The sequence below is a fragment of the Pelmatolapia mariae genome, linkage group LG1 (assembly GCF_036321145.2).
Source record: "Pelmatolapia mariae isolate MD_Pm_ZW linkage group LG1, Pm_UMD_F_2, whole genome shotgun sequence".
Taxonomy (NCBI): domain Eukaryota; kingdom Metazoa; phylum Chordata; class Actinopteri; order Cichliformes; family Cichlidae; genus Pelmatolapia; species Pelmatolapia mariae.
The window spans coordinates 1,544,458-1,568,023 of NC_086227.1; the positions used below are offsets into that span (position 1 = coordinate 1,544,458).

Sequence of the window (23,566 nt, forward strand, 5' to 3'; positions counted from 1 at the left end):
CATAGCTCAAGGCTTCAAAGCTCCCACACCGCTTCCACGGTGTTGAAGGACGGGCTCTGAGGAGGCGACTCCATCACCGGAGTGCTTTTCTACCCAGGTATGCTTTTACTGCATCGGTGGTGTGTTTGGGTCCATGCTGAAGAATGAAGCTGTTGCCTTCCAGATGGTATTGAATGGTAGATCAATATCATTCATAATCCCATCAATTATGACAACATCCCCAACACCACTGGCTGAAATGACCCAGTCTCCATCATGTTTTATAGAAGGTGGAGACTGTCATACCTCTCTCCTGACCTCCTCTGAACATAGTGATGATGATTTAAATTAAAAGTTGGATTCCTCACTCCACAAAACCTATTGCCAACGATTTCCAGTCCAGTTCTTATATAATGTGGCATAACTCACTCTTTTCTTGCCACTTCGCTTCCTTCAGATTGCTTCCTGACAGCCAAGCTTCCAGTGAGACAATGTCTAATAAGGCTTTGGTGATTTTTTTGTCCTCCACTTGTCCACCTTCCTCAGTTTATTAAGGACACCCTGGACAACAGTAGCGGTTTTAGATACGGGCGACACGGGCGGTTGCCCGGGGCGGCATCGTGGTGGGCGGCGGCACCACGGCCATCGGCCAAAGAAAAAAAAAATGCTCGTACTCATGCTGCCCCGACATCAGCCAGCGCATATTGGGAATGGCATAGGCACCGATCGGTTTTCTATCGCCCATTTGCTGGGAGTAAGGGCGCCCTCCGTTTGCGAGGTGCGCCTGCTGCTTGCGGCGCAGGGAGGAGAGGGCGGGGCGGCGGGGGATTCTCTGGCTGGCTGGAGCAGCATCTAATAACCAACTCGCAAAATAAAACAAAATAAAAACAAACCAACAAACACGAAAACACCAGACATCATGATACAGACTTATAATTTGCACCGATGTTTTTTTTTCGAAATTCTGTACACGAAAAGTGAGCGCGAGAGCCCTCGGTGCGCCTGCTCGCTGCTGAATTCAAAGTAAACTTTATTGTCATCTCCGCTATATACAGTCCAGTATATAGAGAGACGAGACGACGAGGCTCCAGTTACAGCAGTGCAAGTAAACAAACAATAAATATAAGAAGAGTAAGAAAATAAATATACACTTTAGGACCAGGGGTAAAGGGATCAATAACAATTTAAAATTTAGAATTTACAGTTTGATGATTTAAAGTCTCACACAGAACCTGTCGAAAGGGGAGGGGCCTGCTGCTTCCAAATAGAGCACATTTCATTCATAATGTTGTAAATCCAAGCCCATTATATATTCATGATTTAAATCCTGGGTTGTGTGAAATCTCAGAAATAAACCTTAGACAAAGTGAATCTGTGAACTAAGGTGTAGGTCTATTAGGTTATGTTGTGGTGATCCTCGGGTTGGGGGGTGGGTGTTCATACTGGAGTGCAAAATTAAAACCAATGGAAGATGGACAAGAAAAGTTCAAAGCCATCAGGTGCTCAGTTTAGAAAAAAGAGAAAAGAAGAGGAGGAGAAACGAGCAAAAGATACAGGTAAGCAGATGTGTCATTGGATAATGGCAGGTCATCCTGAAACAATCAGAATCAGAATACTTTATTAATCCCTAAGGAAATTATGTGGGTTACAGTTATTCCAAGAAGAAATAGTAAAAATAGCAACAGTAACAGACTAAACTCCAAACAATACTTTATGTTACAGATTTTAATATTAATTAGTCAGTGTCAATTGTTGATTTGTCCTGTTCTCATTGTATGACGAATTATGATGGCTGTTTGGTAGCCGTTTGCATACCATGCATACTCTCTCTCGTCATATGTGTGTGCTAGGACCGCCACTGCTGGACAATGTTGAGCCAGGCTTTCAGCTAATAATCCTTCAGGAATCACTTTGTTGGTGGAAAATAAACTTTTATACATGTCAAACGGTGTAATTTATTGCATTTTTCATCAATTCAGTGAAAGAAACTGGGACAAATAATGTGTTTTTGCATCTAAAGATGCCATTTAAAATTGGGTGTTTGCTAACTCATGCAGACAAGACACTAGTTCATTTCTTGTGTCCTTTTTCACGGCTGAGTGATTCATAGGTCAGTGTTCAGTGGCTTAACAAACAATTCCTCAAATTATTACATACAAGGACTGAACTGAAAATAAGTTTTAAAAAAGCTGCCTATATCCAAAGAAACACTTTGAAAAGTGCTTAAGGAAGCTGAAGCCCATGTTAAAAAGTCTGCCACCTTTGAACTAAAATACATGATCTTTTTCAGTTTTGATAAAAGGACACAGAAGGTGATAATTCTGTGCTGCATGCGGAACCCATCAAACTCATCGTTATAACAATGTTTATCTTCCTCTTTGGCGGTAATAAAGACCATATTTTACTAAATAAACTGCATGCTTCTTGCATCTGTCTATTTATCTATCTAGACAGACAGGTTTTTTCCCCACGTTATTATAAGAACTTTAGAAATAAAACTGTGGATTCTAATTTTTAAAAATACTCGAGCAAATGTAGAACGTAAAAAAAAGGAAGGCTGCCTCTCTCTCTTCCTGTGACACACAGAAACATGTTCTTCCTGTTGGTGAGTGAACAATATCAACAATGTTGAAAAATATGAATACATTGTTATTAAAATTGTTGCCTTTAATATTGATTTTAGGCAACGGTGCGTTTTTGGGGAAGACATTAAGTGAAATGAGCTTTATATTAGACAAAAGTATCGCTGCTGAGAAGTTCACCTAACTTGTGCGGTTTTGTCTGTCGGTTGAAAACGATGGTATCAGTTGAGACTGTGGGGGTTCATGGTGTACACGATGGAGCTGTTGAGACAGCGTACACAGTTGAAACACTCCCCCCTACTGTCAAAACGGGGAAGTAGACTTTCTGATACGTTAACAACACCTTTTAGCTTTTGTGGTGGATTGTAAACTCTTCCAACAATCAGCGAGAGTTGTTTTATCTCCACCGGAGCTCGTTTTGCTTCCTCGGTGCTTCTCTAACATAGTATCGCAGTAACAGCGGCGACAGCTCGCTGCGTGGCGGTTTCCGGTGTCCGTCCGTCTGCTAGAGGATGGCGTCCGGCTTCAGCCGCATCCCTTCCACCGCTGGTCCTCCGAGTCCAGAAAACACCGACGGTTTTCGACCAGAGGCCGAAGACGGCCGTGAAAAGCAATGCTAAGCAGCTCAAGTAAGTTATCGTGAATTCATTTTTTTCTGAATGCTATTTTTTTTTTTGCAAACGTGCGAGACTCCGCTGCAGGAGGCGGATTTCCTCCCGCAGCTTCGGGGAGGCCTAGTTTGATATGGGTCCTGCATACAGTGAAGGTTCATATCAAATGTTAGACCAGTATAAACGCTATTGTGGCCTGTCATGAAGCGGCATTTTGAAGCCAAAAAAATATAGCTTAAAGCCCGTGGTACTTGAGTCGCTTTTGCAATGTTTGACTTACGACACGATATGCAGTTTATGACCAAGAAATATGGGAAGTTAGAGTGGTTTTCTAGTGAAAGAAAACCGGTATTATTTGCTAAGGAAGTCCAGTTGTTTAGTGTCGTTAGCTGTTACTAGTGGTTAGCTGCTAGCCTTCGCAATTGACAAGCTAACGTCGGGTAGCAAGCTACTCCCTGGAACCGAGGGGAAAAAATAATGAAATACGCTGTAAGAAAGCGTTTATTTTCAGGGCCAAGTAGACGAAACCTTGAATCGTAAACCACTTGCATTTAAAACATACTTGTAATTGGAAAAACTCGTCTGTTAATTTCCCGAGTTACGTTTCAGGAATTAGACCGAGCCAAATAATTGTGGTTATGGTAATGCTCGAAGCTAGCTTAGCTGAGGGTTTTAGGGTTTTCTGGAGAAGTACATACATGCACTCTGCATCTGCATTAGCTAACTAAATGTACGAAGTACTTTGACTTCTGTCTCTAGTATAAGTATGGGACAGGTTTTAGGCCTCAAATTTGGGGTATTTTTCAGTTTTTCCTCACCACAGTCTAAACCTGAAATTCAGGCAGGCTCGTATTACTTTCTTGTAGCCAATAGTAAGTTTTGTAAATTGCTGTTGATATTGAGTGTTACATACTGTGGTAACTGCATGCTTTAATATTTTACACTCTCTTTTATGTGTTCGCTGACCAATCATACTTAAATCTATGTTCTTCTATCCAAACAGGTTTTCTCCCCTAGTCTCAGAGGACACGTGTAAACAGAGATACTGCACTGAGCTCTTGTCAGTGAGCTCATTTCCATTTTTGAAAACCACATCCACCATTCTCTCAGTTTGGGACTGAAATTCCCCTGTCATCTCCCGAGTGCTGAGCCCTTGCATGCGAAGTGGAAGATGACGGAGGCGTGGCAACAGCAACAGCATGCAGTGGCTCCACCCTCTGTTGTGCACACGCTTCCCCAAGGGACTGACAACCCTCTGGGTTGCGCTGTGTATGGAGTCGTCCTGCAGCCAGACACCTCCCTGCAGCAGCCCCAGCATGGCCAGCAGCATGCTGTTCAAGCTCAGCAGCCTTCGCTGCAGGTAGGGGGCGAGAGAGGGCACAAGTGCGGAGCCTGTGGCCACGACATATCTCACCTGGCCAACCCCCATGAGCACCAGTGTATGGTAACTCAAGACAGATCCTTCCAGTGCACGCAGTGCATGAAGATCTTCAGTCAGGCGACAGACCTTTTAGAGCATCAGTGTGTGCAGGTGGAACAGAAGCCTTTTGTGTGTGGTGTATGTAAGATGGGTTTCTCATTACTCACCTCCTTGGCTCAGCATCACAACTCACATGGCAACGGAAACAATCCAATGAAATGTTCCATCTGTGAGAAAACCTACCGGCCGGGTTCTGGGAACGCAACCCCCACCTCGTCAGCTGCCAACCCTCAGCAGCCCTCCACCGGGGAGACATCCGGTGGAGGCGCAGCAATCAGTGCCTCGTCTCCTCCTGCATTTGAGGCTTCTGCACCAGACAGGCCATATAAGTGCTCCGTGTGCCACAAGTCCTTTCGCCATTTGTCAGAGTTGACACGTCACGAAAGGATACACACTGGCGAAAAGCCATACAAATGTGACACGTGCGATAAAAGCTTCAGTCAGTCTTCACACCTGGCACACCACCAGCGTACGCACAGCTCAGAGAGACCATATAAATGTGCTGTATGCGAGAAGAGCTTTAAACACCGCTCCCACCTCGTGCGGCACATGTACGCTCATTCAGGCGAGCACCTTTTCAAGTGCAATTTGTGCGAGATGCACTTTAAGGAGTCATCCGAGCTTCTGCACCATCAATGCCAGCCAGAAGGTGAGAGGCCTTTCCGCTGTGGGTCATGTGGAAAGAGCTTTAAGCGGCCATCTGACCTGCGACAACACGAGCGCACCCACTCTGAGGAGCGACCTTTCCAGTGCGAGGAATGCCAGATGAGCTTCAAACAGCAGTATGCCCTCGTTCGCCACCGTCGCACTCACAAGAACCCAGCTGACCGCCCTTTCAAGTGCAACCTCTGCGATAAGGGCTTTCTCCAGCCATCCCACCTGCTGTACCACCAGCAGGTTCATGGCATGGAAAGCCTCTTTAAGTGCGCCTCCTGCCAGAAGTCGTTCAGTCAGTCGGGAGAACTTTTGCGGCACAAATGCGGCGGCGAAGTGGAGAAACCCTACAAGTGCGACGTGTGCGGCAAAGGTTACAAAAAGAATTCAACGCTGCAGCGCCACCAGAACTCTCACTGCACAGAGAAGCCGCTAAAGTGCTCGCTGTGCGACAAGCGTTTCGTGTCATCCTCCGAGTTTGTCCAGCACCGCTGTGACCCGACTCGAGAGAAGCCGCTCAAATGCCCCGACTGTGAAAAGCGCTTCAGGTACTCGTCCGAGTTGCAACGCCATCGCCGCGTTCACACGGGGGAGAAGCCCTTCAAATGCGCAAGCTGCGACAAGAGCTTCAAGCAGCGTGAGCACCTGGCCAAGCACCAGAGTGTGCACTCGCGTGAGACGCAGTTTAAGTGCGTGTGGTGTGGCGAGCGTTTTGTTGACCTCACAGCCCTGCAGGAGCACACGGTCCAGCACACCGCAGAGGGCGAGAGTTTTCCTGAAGCTCCCTGCATCCCGTGAGCTGAGCTGCTGCCAAGCCCTGGGCAGGAAATGTGCCAGCCTCCACTTGCTCATTTGTATTTTAGAACATGCCCCCATTAACTATGAGTTTTAGCATCAGTAATGTTAAGACTTGATTCATCCTCTGAGTAAAAGGTAAATCGCCAGAGGGGGTTAGGCTCCCTCTTCTCCTTTCCTTTTCTTTTTTTTTTTAATGCAAGAGAAAGATGTGTAATGTCAAACGTGGAAAGATCTTGATTTTGTTTAATACTGTGTGGGACCTTATCCTGTGGTTGCATGTGGTCGTCTGTTTTGTACCCGTTTGATTCTGTTAAGAAAGATGGCAAGAACGTCCCGATAGTTGTTTCCAGTACATGTGTAGGCTCCTCTGCAATCCGTGTGCCTTCATTTTTCTGTTGTTTGTTTTTCTCTGTTTTCTTCTCGTTTATTTTTTTTAAACCAATCAATCATTTTGTGGTGTTTAATTTTATGTCCAGTATAGCGCAAAGAAAAGTCCTCCCTTCCAGCAGTTGGCTTGAGCTGCAGTATCTTTTCACATGCTAGGTCTTAGGTAGTATCATCTGTTTGTGCATGAATATTTATCACACTTTAATATCACTGTTGTATTATAGGTTTGATTTATTTAGAAAAACATCCAAGAAGAAGGAAAAAAATACAAGTGGATTGTGAAAATGTATAGCCAGTGTCCTATGAAATGTGTGTTGTTGCATCTTTGTATTAAAACAGATGACATGTAGGTAACTAACCTATACCTATTATGTCATACAAACACTTGACATGTGCAATAGAACATGCACAATGTAATATTTATGACTACTGATTAATGGCATAGTCTACTCTGTTATATTATAGATTGTGTGTATACGCTATGTAAACATCGAGAACTGTATAGTGCTTACGTTACCTGCTTTTCTATTTACTATGAATGAGCTTGCTGTATTTTGCAAGCACCTTAGTTCCATTTCCAGAAGGATGTTTAACCCAACAGGACTTCAAAGCATTATGTTGCTCACTTGCCACAAATTAGCTGCATTAGTTACTGTATGATAGATCTAACAAAAGTATTATTATTTTTATTGTTATTATTATTATTATTATTATTATTATTATTTTTCAAGAATTGGCCTTGTAATGTTTTCATGGGATTCTAGCCTCCCCTTGGTCCAGATCAGATGTTCAGCAGATTAATATGACTAGCCTCAAAGTTGCCACTTATGTGTTGGTTTGTACCAGGGATAAAGTTTAAAAAAAAAAGTGTGTGTACCTTTAGTTTACTGTGTGGATTTCTATATTCTGTACAATCTTTGCAGTATATTTAAAAGAAGGATTTGGGGGTTTAAAAGATCACAAACTGGGATTAGCAATGGGAAAGTGAGATGGATGGATGGATTGTATGCCACGGTTAAAAGATCCTGGTGAGTCTGCTTCACGCTGCAGTATGGGGTTAGCAATTGTAATGGAGCACTGATTTACACATATGGATATCAAATATAGGCTCCTGTTCATACTGTATACAGACAATTAAAATAAACCACCCTTATGACAGTTAAAGTGTACAGTGTTTTCATCAGCTGTATTATCAAGAGAATGAATGGATGATGATGATGAAGGTTTAAGAGGATAGACATCAGAGATGGTATGACCATTCAAGCCAACCATACATAAGGCAGTTTAACGTACATTCTACTTATAATCAGGTTTATTTGAATAAATATGGCAGCGTTTGGTGTTTGAAAGGGGGTTGAGTGCTTTGAGTGCTCAGAGTAGAAAAGCGCTATAAGAACCACTCCATTTACCATAAAACTGAATCATAATATTCCAGCTCCAGTGTAAACTGAATTTGCTTTGTACTGTCAAGTTTGCGTTGATGGGTGTACGTGGACATGGAGGTGAGTTTTTAGGGAAAAAGGTGCAACTGTTACTAATTTATAATTGACCTGCTATTAAGACAGGAAAGCCTTTACAGTAGCTCACTGAAAAGAGAGCTATCCCATTACATTCCTCAGATTAAATATGAAAAAATAAAATTGGCATGATATTCTGTCATTTTGTTTTTTATTGTTTATTTGCTGTTTATGTGTCTTGGCAGTCTTGTTCTTCCTCGTGTACTAACATAAATGTCCTGAAGTTGAATATGTTTAGAGTACACAAGCCAAACGCCAGGCTGTCTGTCAGTAGGGAAAGAATAACTGGGTATAAACAAATACACGGACAACTCCATTTATTTTTTTTAACCACTGAACAAATTGGGACCAGAGGGTTTACATAAAATAGCTAATATTTACTAAACTTAGTTGAGCAGCGCATTCTTTTTAGGTATCGTAGGAATTGTAATTGTAGCTGTTTTTAATGTAATTTGGAAAATTCTGCAGTACAATCAACAGTAAATCCCTACTAATTATTTATTAATATTATTATTATTATTATAAATTTGATTAGATCAACTTGTACTAGTAATCTGGTAACTGAAAATCATTTCACTTGTAGTTTGGATAAATTTACAAGATGGTGGTTTGAACTTGATGTGTAGTTTGGGGACAGTGGCTCTGACAAAAAGCAATTCAGCAGCAGATGTGAAGATTGTAGTTGGGAGTTATGGAGAGAGATGTTAGGGAGACATGGGGGTTGAGCAGTTTGGAGACACTGAGACGAAGCTGCGATGGTTTGGAGATGAGGGATGGTGAGTTTACTGGACAAAGCATGTTGAACATGGAGATGCCAGGCAGGAGAAGAAGAGGACGAAAAAGCAGATACTCTGCTGTCACACCATCCGCTGCGTTATTTTAGATGCATATATTATACTAATATGTATTTGTAAAATAACGTTTAGTAAAGACTGACAAAATAGTTGATGTTGATTGCAAGAAGAAAGTAAAATTGCAGCAAATTTGTGCTGGAGTACTTGCCTATCCTGCTACTAAAATCAAACATAAATAAATGCAGGTAAATGTTAAGCAGCTTTCAAAAGTTACTAAAGGAAAATAATACGTGGGAAAATATTTAGTAATAATTACTCGTTTAAACGGGGTCTCATTTTTTCACATCTAAATTATGTCGTTTAAGGCTTGCTTTACTTCCGGGTGACGTTGACTGTCTAAGGGAAGATCATCCTATTTCTGCTAACGAACCGCTGCTAGATGTACCCCCATCACCACCACCCCTCCAGTGAAATAACTATCACATCATTGACAGTGTGAATATCACACCCATTACAATAACTTCAGACGTGCAGCAGCGGCTTCGCTCCACGAAGAGCGACGTATAACGGGAGCCAGCGAGCTAACTCTGATGTTGGGCGGACTTCCTCCGAGCTCGGATATTTCTACGACGAGGTTAGCAGGCTAACTTTAGCCCCGTTATTGATTTCTGGTCACAGAAATGTCACACTGACACACAGCCTGTGGCGTGTATGTGTCCCTTATGCATAAAGACAGAAAAATCATCATCCATCGTCTTTGTCTTGCTCCATTATTGTTGACGTTTTAAGATTTTATGCTAAGGAAGCTAGCTAGGTAAACGTTGCTAGTTAGCGTTAGGCGTATGTTTAAGATATGCTACGGTAGTTTAGTGGTGACCAGCTGGACTGGATGCTACAGTTTCTGTTATACAGTGTAAATGTGGTTGGTGAAAAATCCTTGTGTTGTGACGGATTCCACAGGGTTTGTCTTTAAGAGGAAGGTGTTTATGGCGCTGGTTCAAAACAGGCAGAGATGGATTATTAAAAACAGGCCTTTTGGGCACGAGCCCAAGGGATGCGAGGATCCCCAGCACTGCACCTGCAAAATCGCAAATAGCTGTAGATTTAAAGGGGGAACGCGGGAGACCTGTACCCTCAGTAAGTAAAATATATGTATCTACAAAAATCTCCTGAAATCGTCTGATGTTTAATCATTTCTGAGGCAGGACCCTCATTTCCCCATCTTAAATTGTGTTTCTCCCAATACTCAAGCGAAACCTTTGCCCACCGCAGAGAGAGCAGCTACACAAACACAAAAAGTGCGAACACGGTGAAAAGGAAAGAAACAGCCCCCAAAAGGATTACACGACAACAGATACTCAAAAATGAACAGAGACAACAAAGGTCTGCACAGATTCACATCAGTACAATTATGTTATTATCTGTGACTCTGAATGCAGGGGAGAAACATAACAAGGAGAAAAAGGTTCCATTGCTACGAGCCTGACATCATTTTTAGCAATGCACAACTGTCAGAAATGCATGCTGGGACTGACAGGCTGGGAGGCATGTTTCTCATTCTTGAAATTCTTAAGACCAGTTCTTGTTGCTGTGCTTAATGAAGAGAAGCAAAATGTTAACAACCACAAAGAAATTAACCAAAACTACTACAGATTTAAAATAAATAAATAAATAAAAAAACTAAAGTAAGATGTAAAAATGACCCCAAAAACCACAAATGGATACACAGTGATAATACAAAAGGGCACAAAAGGACCAGTAGTCAGAAAATGACTATAAACTGCTCTTACTCCTGAGAGGTGCTGACGGGAATATCTTTTCACACACACACACACACACACACACACACACACACACACACACACACACACACACACACACTGCAGCACTGAACATTTGTATGTATTACACAATGTACTTGCATGTGAAATTAGAGCAGGTCACAGTCTGGTGAAGTCCTTCCTCCTGCGTGTTTTACTCAGGCAGCACTTTCCCCTAAAGCAAATGTGGCATTTCCAGTTCTTTACAGTGCACCTGCATTGCGCTGTCCTGTCATGTGTTACATGTGAGAAAAGGCAACTGCACACAATTATTTGACCTGATTGAACCTGAATTGTACAGACTTTTTCTGAAAATCACTTTCAATAGCACGCTGATAAGTCTCTAATAGGGTTCCACTGTTAATCAGCTTTAATTTCAATCACAATTTTGGCCTCCCAGCATTAAATGAACTTGATTAACCGATATTGAAAATGCATACTTCACCAATATAATGCAAAGCAAAAGATAATCATGTGGTTCTTAAATTAATGCCAAAGATATAGTGAAGTCAACAGTGCTGTCGGATTTTATTTGGCCAACGACGTGTCCAATAAACACCAGGTAACAAAGATTTATTGCCAACAGATATGTGAAAATCTTGTGCAGGTTTTGTTACTGCGCAAAACATGGGGAACTGTAGAGGGAACTCAAAGCTGTTGAGTACTTTTCTGCAAGTTTTATTCACATCAGGCAGGTAAGGTGACGGGAGTGAAAGGCTTTCACCTTTGCTTTGTGAAGATCTGCTTGAAACAGGTGAATAAACACCTTATATGTCTGTAAAGAAATTATCACGAATGCAGCAGAATATAAAATTGGAAGCCTTTGTGATAAACTGTTTTTGTTTTGTTTTTTGTCACATATACATATATTTTTTTAAGATATTCACATGATGGAGGATGAATTTTATTTTGAAGTAACGATTTGTATATTAGTTGGAATGTAGCGTGACATGGATGTGGAAGCATTTATATCTTAAAATTCTTATGTTTATATTTTGGCCATAATCATGGAGCTGTAGTCTCTGCTTTAATCTAGTCCAGGTGATTTTCTTCCTCTGTGGATGACTGAAACTGCCAAAATTTAAAAAAGAAACCACTCGTTTACTTTAATATCAAATTATATAAAAAAGAAGGGAGGGGGTGCACATAAGACATCTAAAATTGGTAAATGCAAAGATCAAATAATGTGTGAATGAAATAGGAGCTTTGGTGAATAGCGAGATGAATTCAAGTATATTTACAAAGTGAAATGAAGAAGCATAAAAACTGCTCAGCTACCACAGTTTCTTCAAAAACGCTTAGCATGTGATTTTTCTTTTGTATACTGTGTCTGGATTGTTGTGGTACAGCATCCAGCAGTAGTCAGCCATCATGCTACAATTCCTGAAACCTTGGTAGTGACGCTCTATTAACTGAATATCCTGATGAAAACACTCTCGCTGTTCATCGCTCACCATGCCAACATTTTCTGGAAAGAACTCAAATTGTGAGTGCAGGATGTGTATTTTCAATGACATGCGACAGCCCAGCTTCTGGTAGGAATCGAGCAGATGCTGAACTCCTTCCTTGTATCCAGGAGACTTGTGGATGCCCAGAAAGTTTTCGCAGAGCCACTTGAACGCCACCCAAGCTTCAAACTTGACTGTTGAGAGAGTTTGTTTGTACCTTTCATCCTGCAAAACAGACTTGATCTGCAGACCTATAAATATCCCTTCCTTGCATTCCCATCAACATACCAATCACCTTCAGATCACCACAGATGTTCCACTGATGAGTTTTAATCGCAACTGATTCAAGCGGCGTCTTCGTGTTGTCATAGGACTCCTTTAGATGAACACAATGGGCAATCGGCACGCTTGGTTTGGCTTTTCCGTTATGGAGTAGGACTGCCTTCAAGCTTCTTTGTGAAGAATCAATGAAGAGACGCCATTCAGCTGGAACATGCTCTCGTGACAAACTGCTGAGGAGTCCATCATGACGATAGCACAGTGAGCCATCGGCAGTGAAGAACGCTGTCAAGTTATGACTTCGACTGCTGTAGTGAGTTACAGTAACACCCTTGGCAAGCAAATCCTTCTGCTTAAACCTCGAAGCAAGAAGTTCTGCTTTGTCTTTCGACAGGTTTAGAGCACAAACAAGATCGTTCAGCTCTGCTTGTGTAAAAGTCTCTGAATCTTCATTGGCCATGTAATCAGGATCTGATGACTCTGGATTGTAACCAGATGCAGCCTGACCGTGTTCCTCGTCACCTTCTACAGAAGCTAATCCATCATGTGCCGGTACAGGAACAGGCAGTAAGTCATCATGAGGAACAGGCCTTATTACAGATTCCAGACTGGGATATACAATTTTTTGAGAATCCTGTTGTATTCACGCGGCAAAGATAGGAATCGCTGAGATGAGCTCGCTGTTCCCGCCACACCATCGGGATTGCAAGTGGCATTTCGCAGATTTAGGCAGTCACGCAGTCCATTGGAACAACTGTTGCAGATGACATGTGGAGCCCAAGATTTATCCTGGTCACCCAGTGGATAAAGTACAACTTGTACATCTTCTTAAGGTCTGTGATAATTGGGCGACGTCGTGAATGAACCACACGTAACAGAAACTGTCTGGATGATTGATACAATTTCTAGGCATGGTAACAACTGAAATCAATCACAGTTAATGCAGTCTGTAACACAAAACACAGGGAACTGTCATTAAATCTGGCAATACGCTTATTTTTAATTATTCCAACTATCATGCAATATGTAACTAGCTTCATCACAGAAACTGTACGTGCTTAAAAAAACTAAACACAGATTTGAAATCGGCATGAAAAACCCACATAAACTTATCTCTGATGACTTTGACCTGTTGACCTGTGTTATTGTGTCCTTAATGTTATGCAGTTATCTGCCACCACGTGGAAATGTTCAAAGAGTCTGAGCTTTACTTTGAAGAAAGACATTGACCCATAGTTATGCTCCTCTCCTGTCTTCCTGCAGCTGGCGGCTCTTCATCCCATCCTACTGAACACCTTGCTCAGGGGCTTCACTCAGTCAGTCATTGTAGCTCTGTCAGTCTGCACGGCGACTGTGTCAGACCAGCCTGACAGCTTTCATCAGAGGCCACGAGCAGCCAAAGCCAATGGTAAGCACGGCTCGGGGACCTTAGAGCCGCATATTCTGGAGAGTCGGTGCGCTGCCTTCCAGTATCGAGCCAGCAAGTATTTAGAAGGAGGTGAAGGTCCTCGACTCGGATCCTCAAAGCTAGCAATGCCTGGCCCCACACCGACCCTCAGCAAAGCTCGGGTTTACACCGACGTTAATACACAGAAGAACAGAGAGTACTGGGACTATGATGCTCATGTGCCAAACTGGAGGTATATATATACATGTTGGCTTCGCGAGAGCATGATTTTTTTAATGAATTTTTAATCACTGCCAAGATGTTTTTGCTTTTCTCAGTAATCAAGACAACTATCAGCTGGTGCGTAAACTGGGCAGAGGGAAGTACAGTGAAGTGTTTGAGGCCATAAATGTGACCAATAACGAGAAAGTGGTGGTGAAAATCCTCAAGGTAAGCACTAGACTGACTTCTTTGCTAGGGCTGTGTGTGTGTGTGTCTGTTTTTTTACCTTTTATACCTACAATCTCTACTAGTCATCCTTTGTTTTTGCTCTTTAATCATAGAAATAATTTGTATTGTGGTAACATGAGTCTTCTCACTTTGGCAGCTATCCATTTCTGAAAAGCTCATCAAATCCACAAACATTTTTAAAATGTCTTCTGTTAAAGCTTTTCTTGGCACTTGCTGACTTTTCTTTGTCAGATTACTTTCTTTAATTCTGTCAAACCTTACATTGTACTCTGGCATCATCTATTGGTCAAATGGTTTATGAACAGGCTGTGGCATCAATTTACTTCTGGATCCCATCAGTCTGGAGAGAACACCTCCCCCTCAGAAAACCAGCTGGATGAATGTGTTTCTCTCTGGTTCCCACTGATCAGTTCCATTACTTAGTGGGGATGGTCGGTTGTAGTCCCGTTTCCCTGTATGACTTGCAGCAGGATGAAGGCGGTCTCTGGGACTACTGGGATCTGGCATCTCCCTGGGAGCTGCAGTTGCTGTTTTGGGGTGTCTGGGTCTCTGCCTCAGTTGGTAGCGGTGGGGACTGGGGTGGGTGCTGCTTAGCAATCTTGGGGTGTGGGGCCTGGGGTCCTTGTGGTGGTGGGTCCTGATCCCAGGCTGGGTGGCTGCCCAGGTGCCCGGGGTTGCCTGGTGTCTGGCTGGGTACCTTCTTGCACAGGGTTGGTCTGCACCCCGTTCACTGCCTTGCAGTGTAGTGTGTGTTGGCGCACGTTGGGACGTCCGGTCTGCACCATGGGGCTCGTGGGTAACTGCAAGCCCATTGGGTGGGGTAGGGTGTCCAGGTGAGGGGAGCAACCGTTGCTGGGTGCAGCTCGTCGAAGACCCAGATCAGTGTGCCATGTCCCTTTTGCTGTGTGTCTGTTGTAATTGAATGGTCCCTTTGGGCTCATCTGCACACCCCTGTGGTGGGGCGTGGGAAATGGGGTGCACACTGAGCCACTTGTTTGCTGCTTCTCTCCTTCTGCACTAGTCCTCTAGTCCTCCTGGTCTTACATGTCCCAGCACTCCCTCATACGGCACATTGTTCATACACGTAGGTTCTTGATGGAGGGTTGTGGGTCGCGCATGTCACAGTGGGTAGAGCAGTCATATGGGTGGATTTGCTGAGCCTGGTCATGGAGGAAGGGGTTCACCTCCCCTACCACTCCCCACTGGACGTTGCTGTTGCTTTGGGATCCTGAACTCAGTTGGCACCGGGGTGGCAGGCCTCTAGTGGGATTGGCTGCCCATCGCCTCTGGTCCTGGACTCCCATCCCTGCTGGGGGGTAGTATTGCTTCTCACCCTCATTTTCAAGTGTATTTTGTGACACATACACACTCACAAACTTTCACGCTCTCATTCACACACACACACACACACACACACACACACACACACACACACACACACACACACCAAAGAAAGATTGATTTATGTACCTGTGCATTTTCAAGATTTTGTTCCAGGTGCTGTATTATTGTTTTTGTTTTAAGGTGCATTAACTTGCGATGCATTGTGCATTTCTGTTTGTACTCTGTCGTTTTATTACCCCCCCCCCCTATTTTTTTTGTCCCTTTTCTACTACCTGTCCTGTCTTAGACATTATCAAACTGTATACCAGAGGAGCCTATAGAGAATTTATAGAGCTGATCTTGGAAAAACAAGTTGTTTGGCTCAACAGTGCACTCAGATCATAACTCTGGTTGCATAAGCTGCCAGACAGGACAGGAGTTAACAAAAAAAAGGCTGTGGCATCAACAGCCAAGTGAATGAGATACCCAACATTTTACCAAATAACTATGCTGTTAATGCTACAGAAACCCGTAAGTAGAATATAAAGATAAAGAAGCTAAAGAACATAAAGAAGCTGTTGATGATCTAGAAAAAATCAGCAGGAATATTTAATAAGTAGATATTTTTGTGCCGTGACAAGCTTTTATTAACACATGATGCACATGAAGGTAAGTTCAGTGTTTATGTGGTGTCACTTTATGGTTATTGTAGCAGCTTTATTGTAACTATTGCTGTCATCCACAGAACATTTAAACATTTTAAATGAGCAGCATAATGTTGGAAATACTGTTTGTGTGTGTGTGTGTGTGTGTGTGTGTGTGTGTGTGTGTGTGTGTGGATGGCCAAAGATGGATTCTCTCAGCAGCGCCCTATTTTAATTTCCACTTCTTTCCATTGTGCTGACTGTGAGTGTCCATCTCTACTCAGCCTGTCAAGAAGAAGAAGATCAAACGGGAAATCAAAATTCTTGAAAACTTGCGGGGAGGAACCAACATCATCCGCCTGGTGGACACGGTCAAAGACCCGGTGGTGAGTTGTGAAAACCGGCAGCTGCATGCGTGCGTGTGAGCCATGGTAATCCAGTCATGCTTGTAACTCAGTGATACCTGCTGTTCTCCTCAGTGAAGCCATGTGTTGTCCTCTCTTTGCAGTCCAGAACACCAGCGCTAGTCTTTGAGTACATCAATAACACAGATTTTAAGGTACTCAAGTTTGAACTACCAGCAGGGTTACCATCCATGCAAACACGTTGATGTCCATTATTAATAACATGCATAACCCTCCAGTTAATGCTCCACATGTGTAGAGGCCAGCTGCTCACATCAGAACACTTTTTGTACATTGATGTCTCTCGTGCGGTCCACAGGAGCTTTACCAGAAGCTGACAGACTACGATATCCGTTACTACATGTATGAGCTTCTAAAGGTAATATTACTTTGTTTTCACATGTAAACTGATCCTCACTTTTCAAAGCGGATGAACCAGAGTACCACTCTTCAAATGTGCTGCGGTCACTGAGGGACTTCCTAATTCAGTGTGAATCTGTCGCCAGCAGCAGCACTGTAGTGAGCCAGGATTATATCTAATGACACAGCACGAGTCAAATATGAAAGCATCCTTGGGACTGTTTATCCAGGAAGTTTGAAGTAAAGTTATAAAACGACTGCTAAACACTTTAGTTTAATAAAAACGAAAGCAAACTTTGTAAGTGTTAAACAGAATGCACAGTATTGTCACATGATAACACACGAGTCCATATGGACCGCTCTGGGAATACTCACTGATGATAGAACGTCGTTAAACATTCATTTAGATAAGATGTCCTGAGCATTAGCAGACAGAGCAGTGGCCTCAGTGCTTTTGTTAATGCTATCTATGAAAATGTTGAATGCGCACAACCTTTGAATTTGAATGGGACGGACATGGAGGGGAAAAGTGACTTTTGGAGGTACATTTGGATGGAACGCCACCGCGATAAGCAGCTCACTAAGCCTGTTCTGTGTGTTCTTCAAGGCTCTGGACTTCTGTCACAGTATGGGGATCATGCACAGGGACGTGAAGCCGCACAATGTGATGATTGACCACCAGCTGAGGAAGGTGCTGCTGACGCTTCTATGGGTTGTTTTGTATGCTGGAATGTTGGCGAGTTGTGTGTCTGCAAACACTTGTAGCCCTTTTTCCATTAGGACGTACTCGGCTCGACTCGTTTTCCATTACAATCGAGTGCTACCTAACGGTCGTGACGTCATTTGTAGTCCAGGCGATGTTACACCTGCTGCTCAGTCTGTGGGTTTTTTGGGTGACGGGTTCATTTTTGTGAGGCTTTCCATCGTTTCCGGGTCCTTAAAAAAGTGGCGGTTTTGATTTTCGTGAAGGAAACACTCCCATGCCCCGTCGTGTGACATAACTGACCAACCAGTCGAACGCATGCTGTCTGTTGATCGATTGGAACCCCGGCCCAGTGGGTACTATAAAAGTACCAGGTACTACCCCCTAATAGAAAACCCTAAAAACCATGTTGAGTGTGCCGAGCTGAAGTCAGTAGGTACTAGTGGGAGAACGGCTAATACTTGAGCTGTAACTTTGTCAAACCACAATGTGAACCTTCAGAATGGTTCAACAAGACACTGTGTGTAATGTTGTCATTTCTGTTTGTGTGTGACAGCTGCGTCTTATAGATTGGGGTTTGGCTGAATTTTACCATCCCGCTCAGGAATATAACGTCAGGGTGGCCTCGCGCTATTTCAAAGGCCCCGAGCTGCTAGTGGACTATCAGGTATGCTTCCACTCAGCAGAACACGGTCACCTGCCCGTCTCCGTTTTCTCTGAGCTCATTTTTAGTTGTGTGCTGTTCTTTCAGATGTATGATTACAGTTTGGACATGTGGAGTCTCGGCTGCATGCTGGCCAGTATGATTTTCCTGAAGGAACCGTTTTTTCATGGCCAGGACAACTATGACCAGGTAAGAGAGACAACATGAAGAAGTGTGTGATCCTGCAGGGTCAGAGACAAAAATGCTTTGGTGGCTTATATACTTGTGCTTTTTAACTATAATAAATTGTAAGCCAATAATAATACATAGTAGTGACCTGAATATAAGCAGCAGTGAGTCGAAGGAGCTGCTTTAAAAGGAGCTACAGCTTGTTGTGTCAGCCTCCACTTCATGCCCTGAAAGCTGTAACTCAGACATTTCTACACTAACTAACAACAGTTCACTCAATTAGGATAAAATGGCCAACAGATAACATTTTATTTTTAAAAGGTCAGAGTTCAGGTCTCGATGAACAGCGATGTAAAAAGCCAATGACTGACTGTGTTGTCTTTGTTTCTGCTCTCATAAACAGTGTCTTCTGTTGTGACAGTGCACTGACATATTTGAGCCATCAGGGGGCGCACTGACATGGTATGCATCTTGTTTTCCAGCTGGTCCGCATCGCTAAGGTTCTCGGCACCGATGAGCTCTTTGGCTACCTGCACAAATATCACATAGAACTGGACACTCGCTTCAAAGACATGCTGGGACAGTGAGTATCGCTGACTTCCCGTAAAACAGCTGAAACATATCCAAATGTACTGAAAGCAGCTCACACCCAGGCAGCTTAACTAGATGTTAATAGTCACTTGTTTCCAGGCAAACACGGAAACGCTGGGAGCAGTTTATCCAATCAGAGAACCAGCACCTGGTGAGTCCAGAGGCTCTGGACCTGCTGGACAAGCTGCTGCGCTACGACCACCAGCAGAGGCTGACGGCGGCCGAGGCCATGCAGCACCCGTACTTCTGTTAGTACCGCGCGCTCTGCCCGAGCCCCAGCACGTCTGCAACAACAGCTGCCTGCTGAAATAATGAGTCACAAATCTGATTTCACTCTCAAGATTATACAAGCTCTTCTTCCATTTTATCAGTTAACTCCATTCACCAAATATAAAGCAGCGATGTGTGACCACAGTGGCCAAACACCTGAAACACCAGCAGGCCGTTCGTCTTCAGCCTCGTGGACCTGATCTGATGTTTTCACTCGATCAGCTGATACTCCTTATGATGCTGACAAAGCAACATTTATATTAAAGTACTTTACTCGTCTTCCAGAATCGTTGTTTAAAATCAGGAGAATTCTTCTTTTGATCATGTAGAAATTCACTTTTCAGTTTTCTTTTTAAAAGATAAAAAGCAAAATGTCTCTCAGTCCACATCAAAGCTGTTACAGATTACAGATGCATGTGCACTGCGTGATTATTAGTTCAGCTTTTAACATCCAGGGTTTCCTTTTTCACCCTTACACATCTGCACTCTTACCTGGGTCATAAACAATGTTCCCTCTAATTTTTTATGTGTCTGAGCGAACACACAAACTCCCTGAGCGGTCCCTTGCACCAATGTGAGCGACATCAGACGTGTGCACTGTGGTCACGCCAGCATCGAATCCATCCAAGTTAAATAGTTTATTAAAATCAAATCAAATTACAGCATTTACATTTATGTTAGACTACCTTTAATTAACTGCTTTAGCCCACTTACAATGAAAATGTAAAAAAAATCTAGTCATTGACCTGTGTAGTATGTTAAGACTATTGGAAGTAAAAATACCTTGAACTCCAATTTCGAAAACACAACTTTCTTTCTTTTCTTTTTTTATAAAGCTCTGACTTGTATTATGAGTCTGAGTCTGTGGTTTGGGAGAGAGTCCTGTAACTCTCTGTCTGCAAAATACAGTATATAATGACCAATGCTGGGCAATTAATTATATAGTTACTTCTTCAAAAAAGTAACTGAGTTATGCAAACAACGTTTTTTGCAGCTATTTTTTTAAATGCAGCCAATGCATTTTTAAATAAACATTTCAAACTATTTACAGAACAATCAGCTGTTCTGCATCAAATCTGATGCCACACAAATTATTTGTGCCACTCCAAAAAATAATTTCTGTCCACTATGAGATAAAGGAGAACAACAGCCTGATACCTGCAGGCCTGACAACAGGATGTATCCCTCCTGTAACACCTGTAACATTCAGCAGTCGCCTCATTGCTCATTGCTAACAAAACTATTGACTACACTACACACTAACTACACACTAACTACACAAGATTTGCGCTAAACGTCTCAAATCTCTCACATCTCAAAACACGCCGTCACTCCTAAAACTTCCCCCCGTTTCTTAACAACTAGCTGCCACGTTGCCATATCATTTTTTGATTGGTCGACATGGTACTTTTTTGGACGAATAGGAAAGGGGAGGCGGGGGGTTTTGTCTTTGCTCACAGGCTTTCGAGCTTTTTTTTCTTATAAAACGCCGTTTTTACTGTTTCTTCCCGTAGTAAATATAAACAACGACAGTATTCAGGAAGAAAACCAAACATTGCATTTTTTTTATATCACAACTCTGGTTTTACGTGGCCTATCTACACAATTTAAAAACTGGTATAAAGTCCACACTTTTCCCGTCAGTTGTTCCGTCTGTCCTGCTCACATCTCCAATGGTTGTACACGTTGTCATTAACGTGGCTTCACTCCACATCAGCCACGCCGCTTTGCTAGCTAAAACACCGGTGTCGGCACATAAGGGCGCTGTCATAGCCTGTCAACTACGTTGATTGGCTGTGTATATACGAATGTGAATCGCATTATTGGCTGGACTATGGGATAAGGTGGCATCGTTCTAATCCCATACGGGAGCAGCCAGTCACTTACTGACTCACACTGCAAAACAGAATTGTTAAAGTATTAATTTTAATTTCAATTCAGGTTAGATTTTTTTTTTGTGCGCAACGCAGATTTTCTGTGCGCAGAGACCGTGCCAGCAGTGCGCAATTGCGCACGTGCGCAGCTTAGAGGGAACATTGGTCATAAATTATACATAAAAAGGGGGGGGGGGTAATAAATAAGGGGGGGGCATCATCTAATTATAAAAACATTAAGAAAGATGGTGCAATTTGAAAACAAGGACAAAAGTAAAAAAGTTAAACGAATAATAACTGGGTTAGAAAAGTCCATCAGCACCAACACAGGAAGCTGCAGTGACTTAGACTTACGGGTTTCTCTCACGTCTCTTTCTGTCTCTCAGCTTCTGCTCTTTCTGTGTCTGTAGGCAGGATAAAAGATGGATGTTGTTCCAGGTATTTTGGCCACTAGTAATCAGGTTGTGATGAGGAAGTGCTGTTTTTAAACATGACGTTATTTTTAAAAATTTAACGTGACCCACAACAGGTGACAGAGCCCGTGCACTCATCAGCAGAGTTTACAGAAGTCATGTCAGAAAGTTGTGTTTGGCCACATCTGTGTCTGCTTTCTCTCTCTCTCTTTCCTCCTGCCTGAAGACGGCCTAAACAAACGACAAGAAAGCTCACGGAAAACATTTTGTGTTTATGTCTCAGATCCTGTGGTGAAGGAACAAGCAAATGCCAACACAGATGGCTCCAAGGCAATAAGCAGCTCCAATGCAACATGATACCCAGAGAACAGGTAAATACTCTATTTATAATATGTAGAGATGTAGAGGTATGCAAAAGCTTGGGTGTGCCACTTTACATGCCATGGAAATGCGTGCGTGAATGAAAGAATGAAAGGCTCACTGTTGGCTTTTGAAGTGATTACAGCCACTGCAGCTCGCAGAAGCTACGGGCTGATGCTGATGCTTTAGTCTGAGTCTGTCTTACATATTATTTCTGTGAATATTAAATATCAACCAAAAACGATACAAAAACAGCACAAGCCGAGCTTCTTCAGAAGGGGCCGGGAATTTTTATCTAGCAGCACGTAACGTGGTCGTGCATTTGTGCTTCAGGCTGTTTTCTGCATGTTGTAGCAGTTTGCTGCCACCAGGGGGCAGTGTTGGTTCCAACACTGCCCATGTTGCATTACCAGGGGTGCAGATGTATGTTCTTTTGTTCCTTTAGTTTATTTCCTACCACAGTGAGCACAGTAATCAATAAAGACAAAACAACTACTTTGGAGTGATGTAAAACTAACGTTTTTTATTTCTGGAGACATTTTAATCAGCGAGCGTAGTGGAGAGTAGAAAGGAAGCAGTGGAGGAAGGTGCACCTCAGCCTGTTCACTCTGTGAGCTGGCATAAGGCCTGAGACCAAGATTCAAACACTGTAAACTGAAACTGCAGCCAACGGTCTGTCTACACTGTTGTTTTGAAATCTGATGATTTTGTTCACCTCTTCCTCCTCATGTTGACCATCACTGTTATCTTCTTTCCTGTTCAGCCGGCCCTTCACGCACTCTATTGATTGTGTTAAATGGAATTTCTTTATTTACTCAGACACCCTGTGGTGACCCGGGAAAGACTGTGGAACATTACTGGAAAATTTTAGGATGACTTTAAACTACCTGACTCAAAATAAAATCCTTCACGAGCCAAAGCTGCTGTTCCTTAAAATAAAAAGCAGCAGCTGTGCATCAGCATTTGTGGACAGGCTCAGTTTGAAATATTTGCTGCAACAGAACCTGCTTAGACAAAGCCGGCCTGTTATGAATATCAAATGGTCTCCTTTTGCTTGTGTTCTGCTTGCTCACACCTCTGTGATTACAGGATGAGTTTTCAGTATTTGTTTTTCTCTGTCCATTCAGGAAGAATCTTTATTACCTCAACTTGTGACCTTTTCGTGGCAGAAACCTCTGCCTCCACATCAACAGCCATACTGGAGCAAGATGTCAATTTTGCAGCACAAACACGCACGGAATAAACTCCTCCCAACAAAACCCTGGGAATCTGCGCTGCTTGGTCTGAGTCACAAATAAATCAGATCCGGAATCAGATCTGACCCCTTCACCCTCCTCCTCCTCTTCCTACCTGCCAACATCTCCACTTGTTTTTAAAATGAGCAAAGTGACTTGTTGGATGGGTATCAAGCTGGTGTTATTGCTGTGAAGACCTTTGTCGGTTATCGCAGCGACGACTTCAGATCCTGTTGCAGGTTTTAAGCACTGAGTGGCGTGGAGGCTCTTTTCTGCTATGGATAGAACAAAAGCTATATTAAAAGAGAATAAACCATTTTTATTTAAATATGTGTCTTTTGGACTTTTAT

General features: G+C 42.9%; 2 protein-coding genes across 2 annotated transcripts; both read left to right on the forward strand.

Moving 5' to 3' along the window:
• The first annotated feature begins 2,775 nt into the window (after positions 1 to 2,775).
• Positions 2,776 to 8,126, forward strand: LOC134624749 (zinc finger protein 319). Its single transcript, XM_063469771.1, has 2 exons — positions 2,776 to 3,190; positions 4,176 to 8,126. Exon 2 carries the CDS (start codon positions 4,344 to 4,346, stop codon positions 6,102 to 6,104), a length of 1,761 nt encoding a protein of 586 aa, XP_063325841.1. The 5' UTR covers positions 2,776 to 3,190; positions 4,176 to 4,343; the 3' UTR covers positions 6,105 to 8,126.
• Positions 8,127 to 9,185: 1,059 nt separating this feature from the next.
• On the forward strand, positions 9,186 to 23,544 carry LOC134624765 (casein kinase II subunit alpha'-like). The gene is made up of 13 exons (XM_063469807.1): positions 9,186 to 9,436; positions 13,613 to 13,989; positions 14,075 to 14,186; positions 16,459 to 16,560; positions 16,683 to 16,733; positions 16,898 to 16,957; positions 17,546 to 17,629; positions 18,198 to 18,308; positions 18,393 to 18,494; positions 18,956 to 19,056; positions 19,164 to 19,312; positions 21,905 to 21,992; positions 23,109 to 23,544. The coding sequence occupies exons 2-12, from the start codon at positions 13,883 to 13,885 to the stop codon at positions 21,976 to 21,978; spliced, it is 1,053 nt and encodes a 350-aa protein (XP_063325877.1). The 5' UTR covers positions 9,186 to 9,436; positions 13,613 to 13,882; the 3' UTR covers positions 21,979 to 21,992; positions 23,109 to 23,544.
• Positions 23,545 to 23,566: the final 22 nt, after the last annotated feature.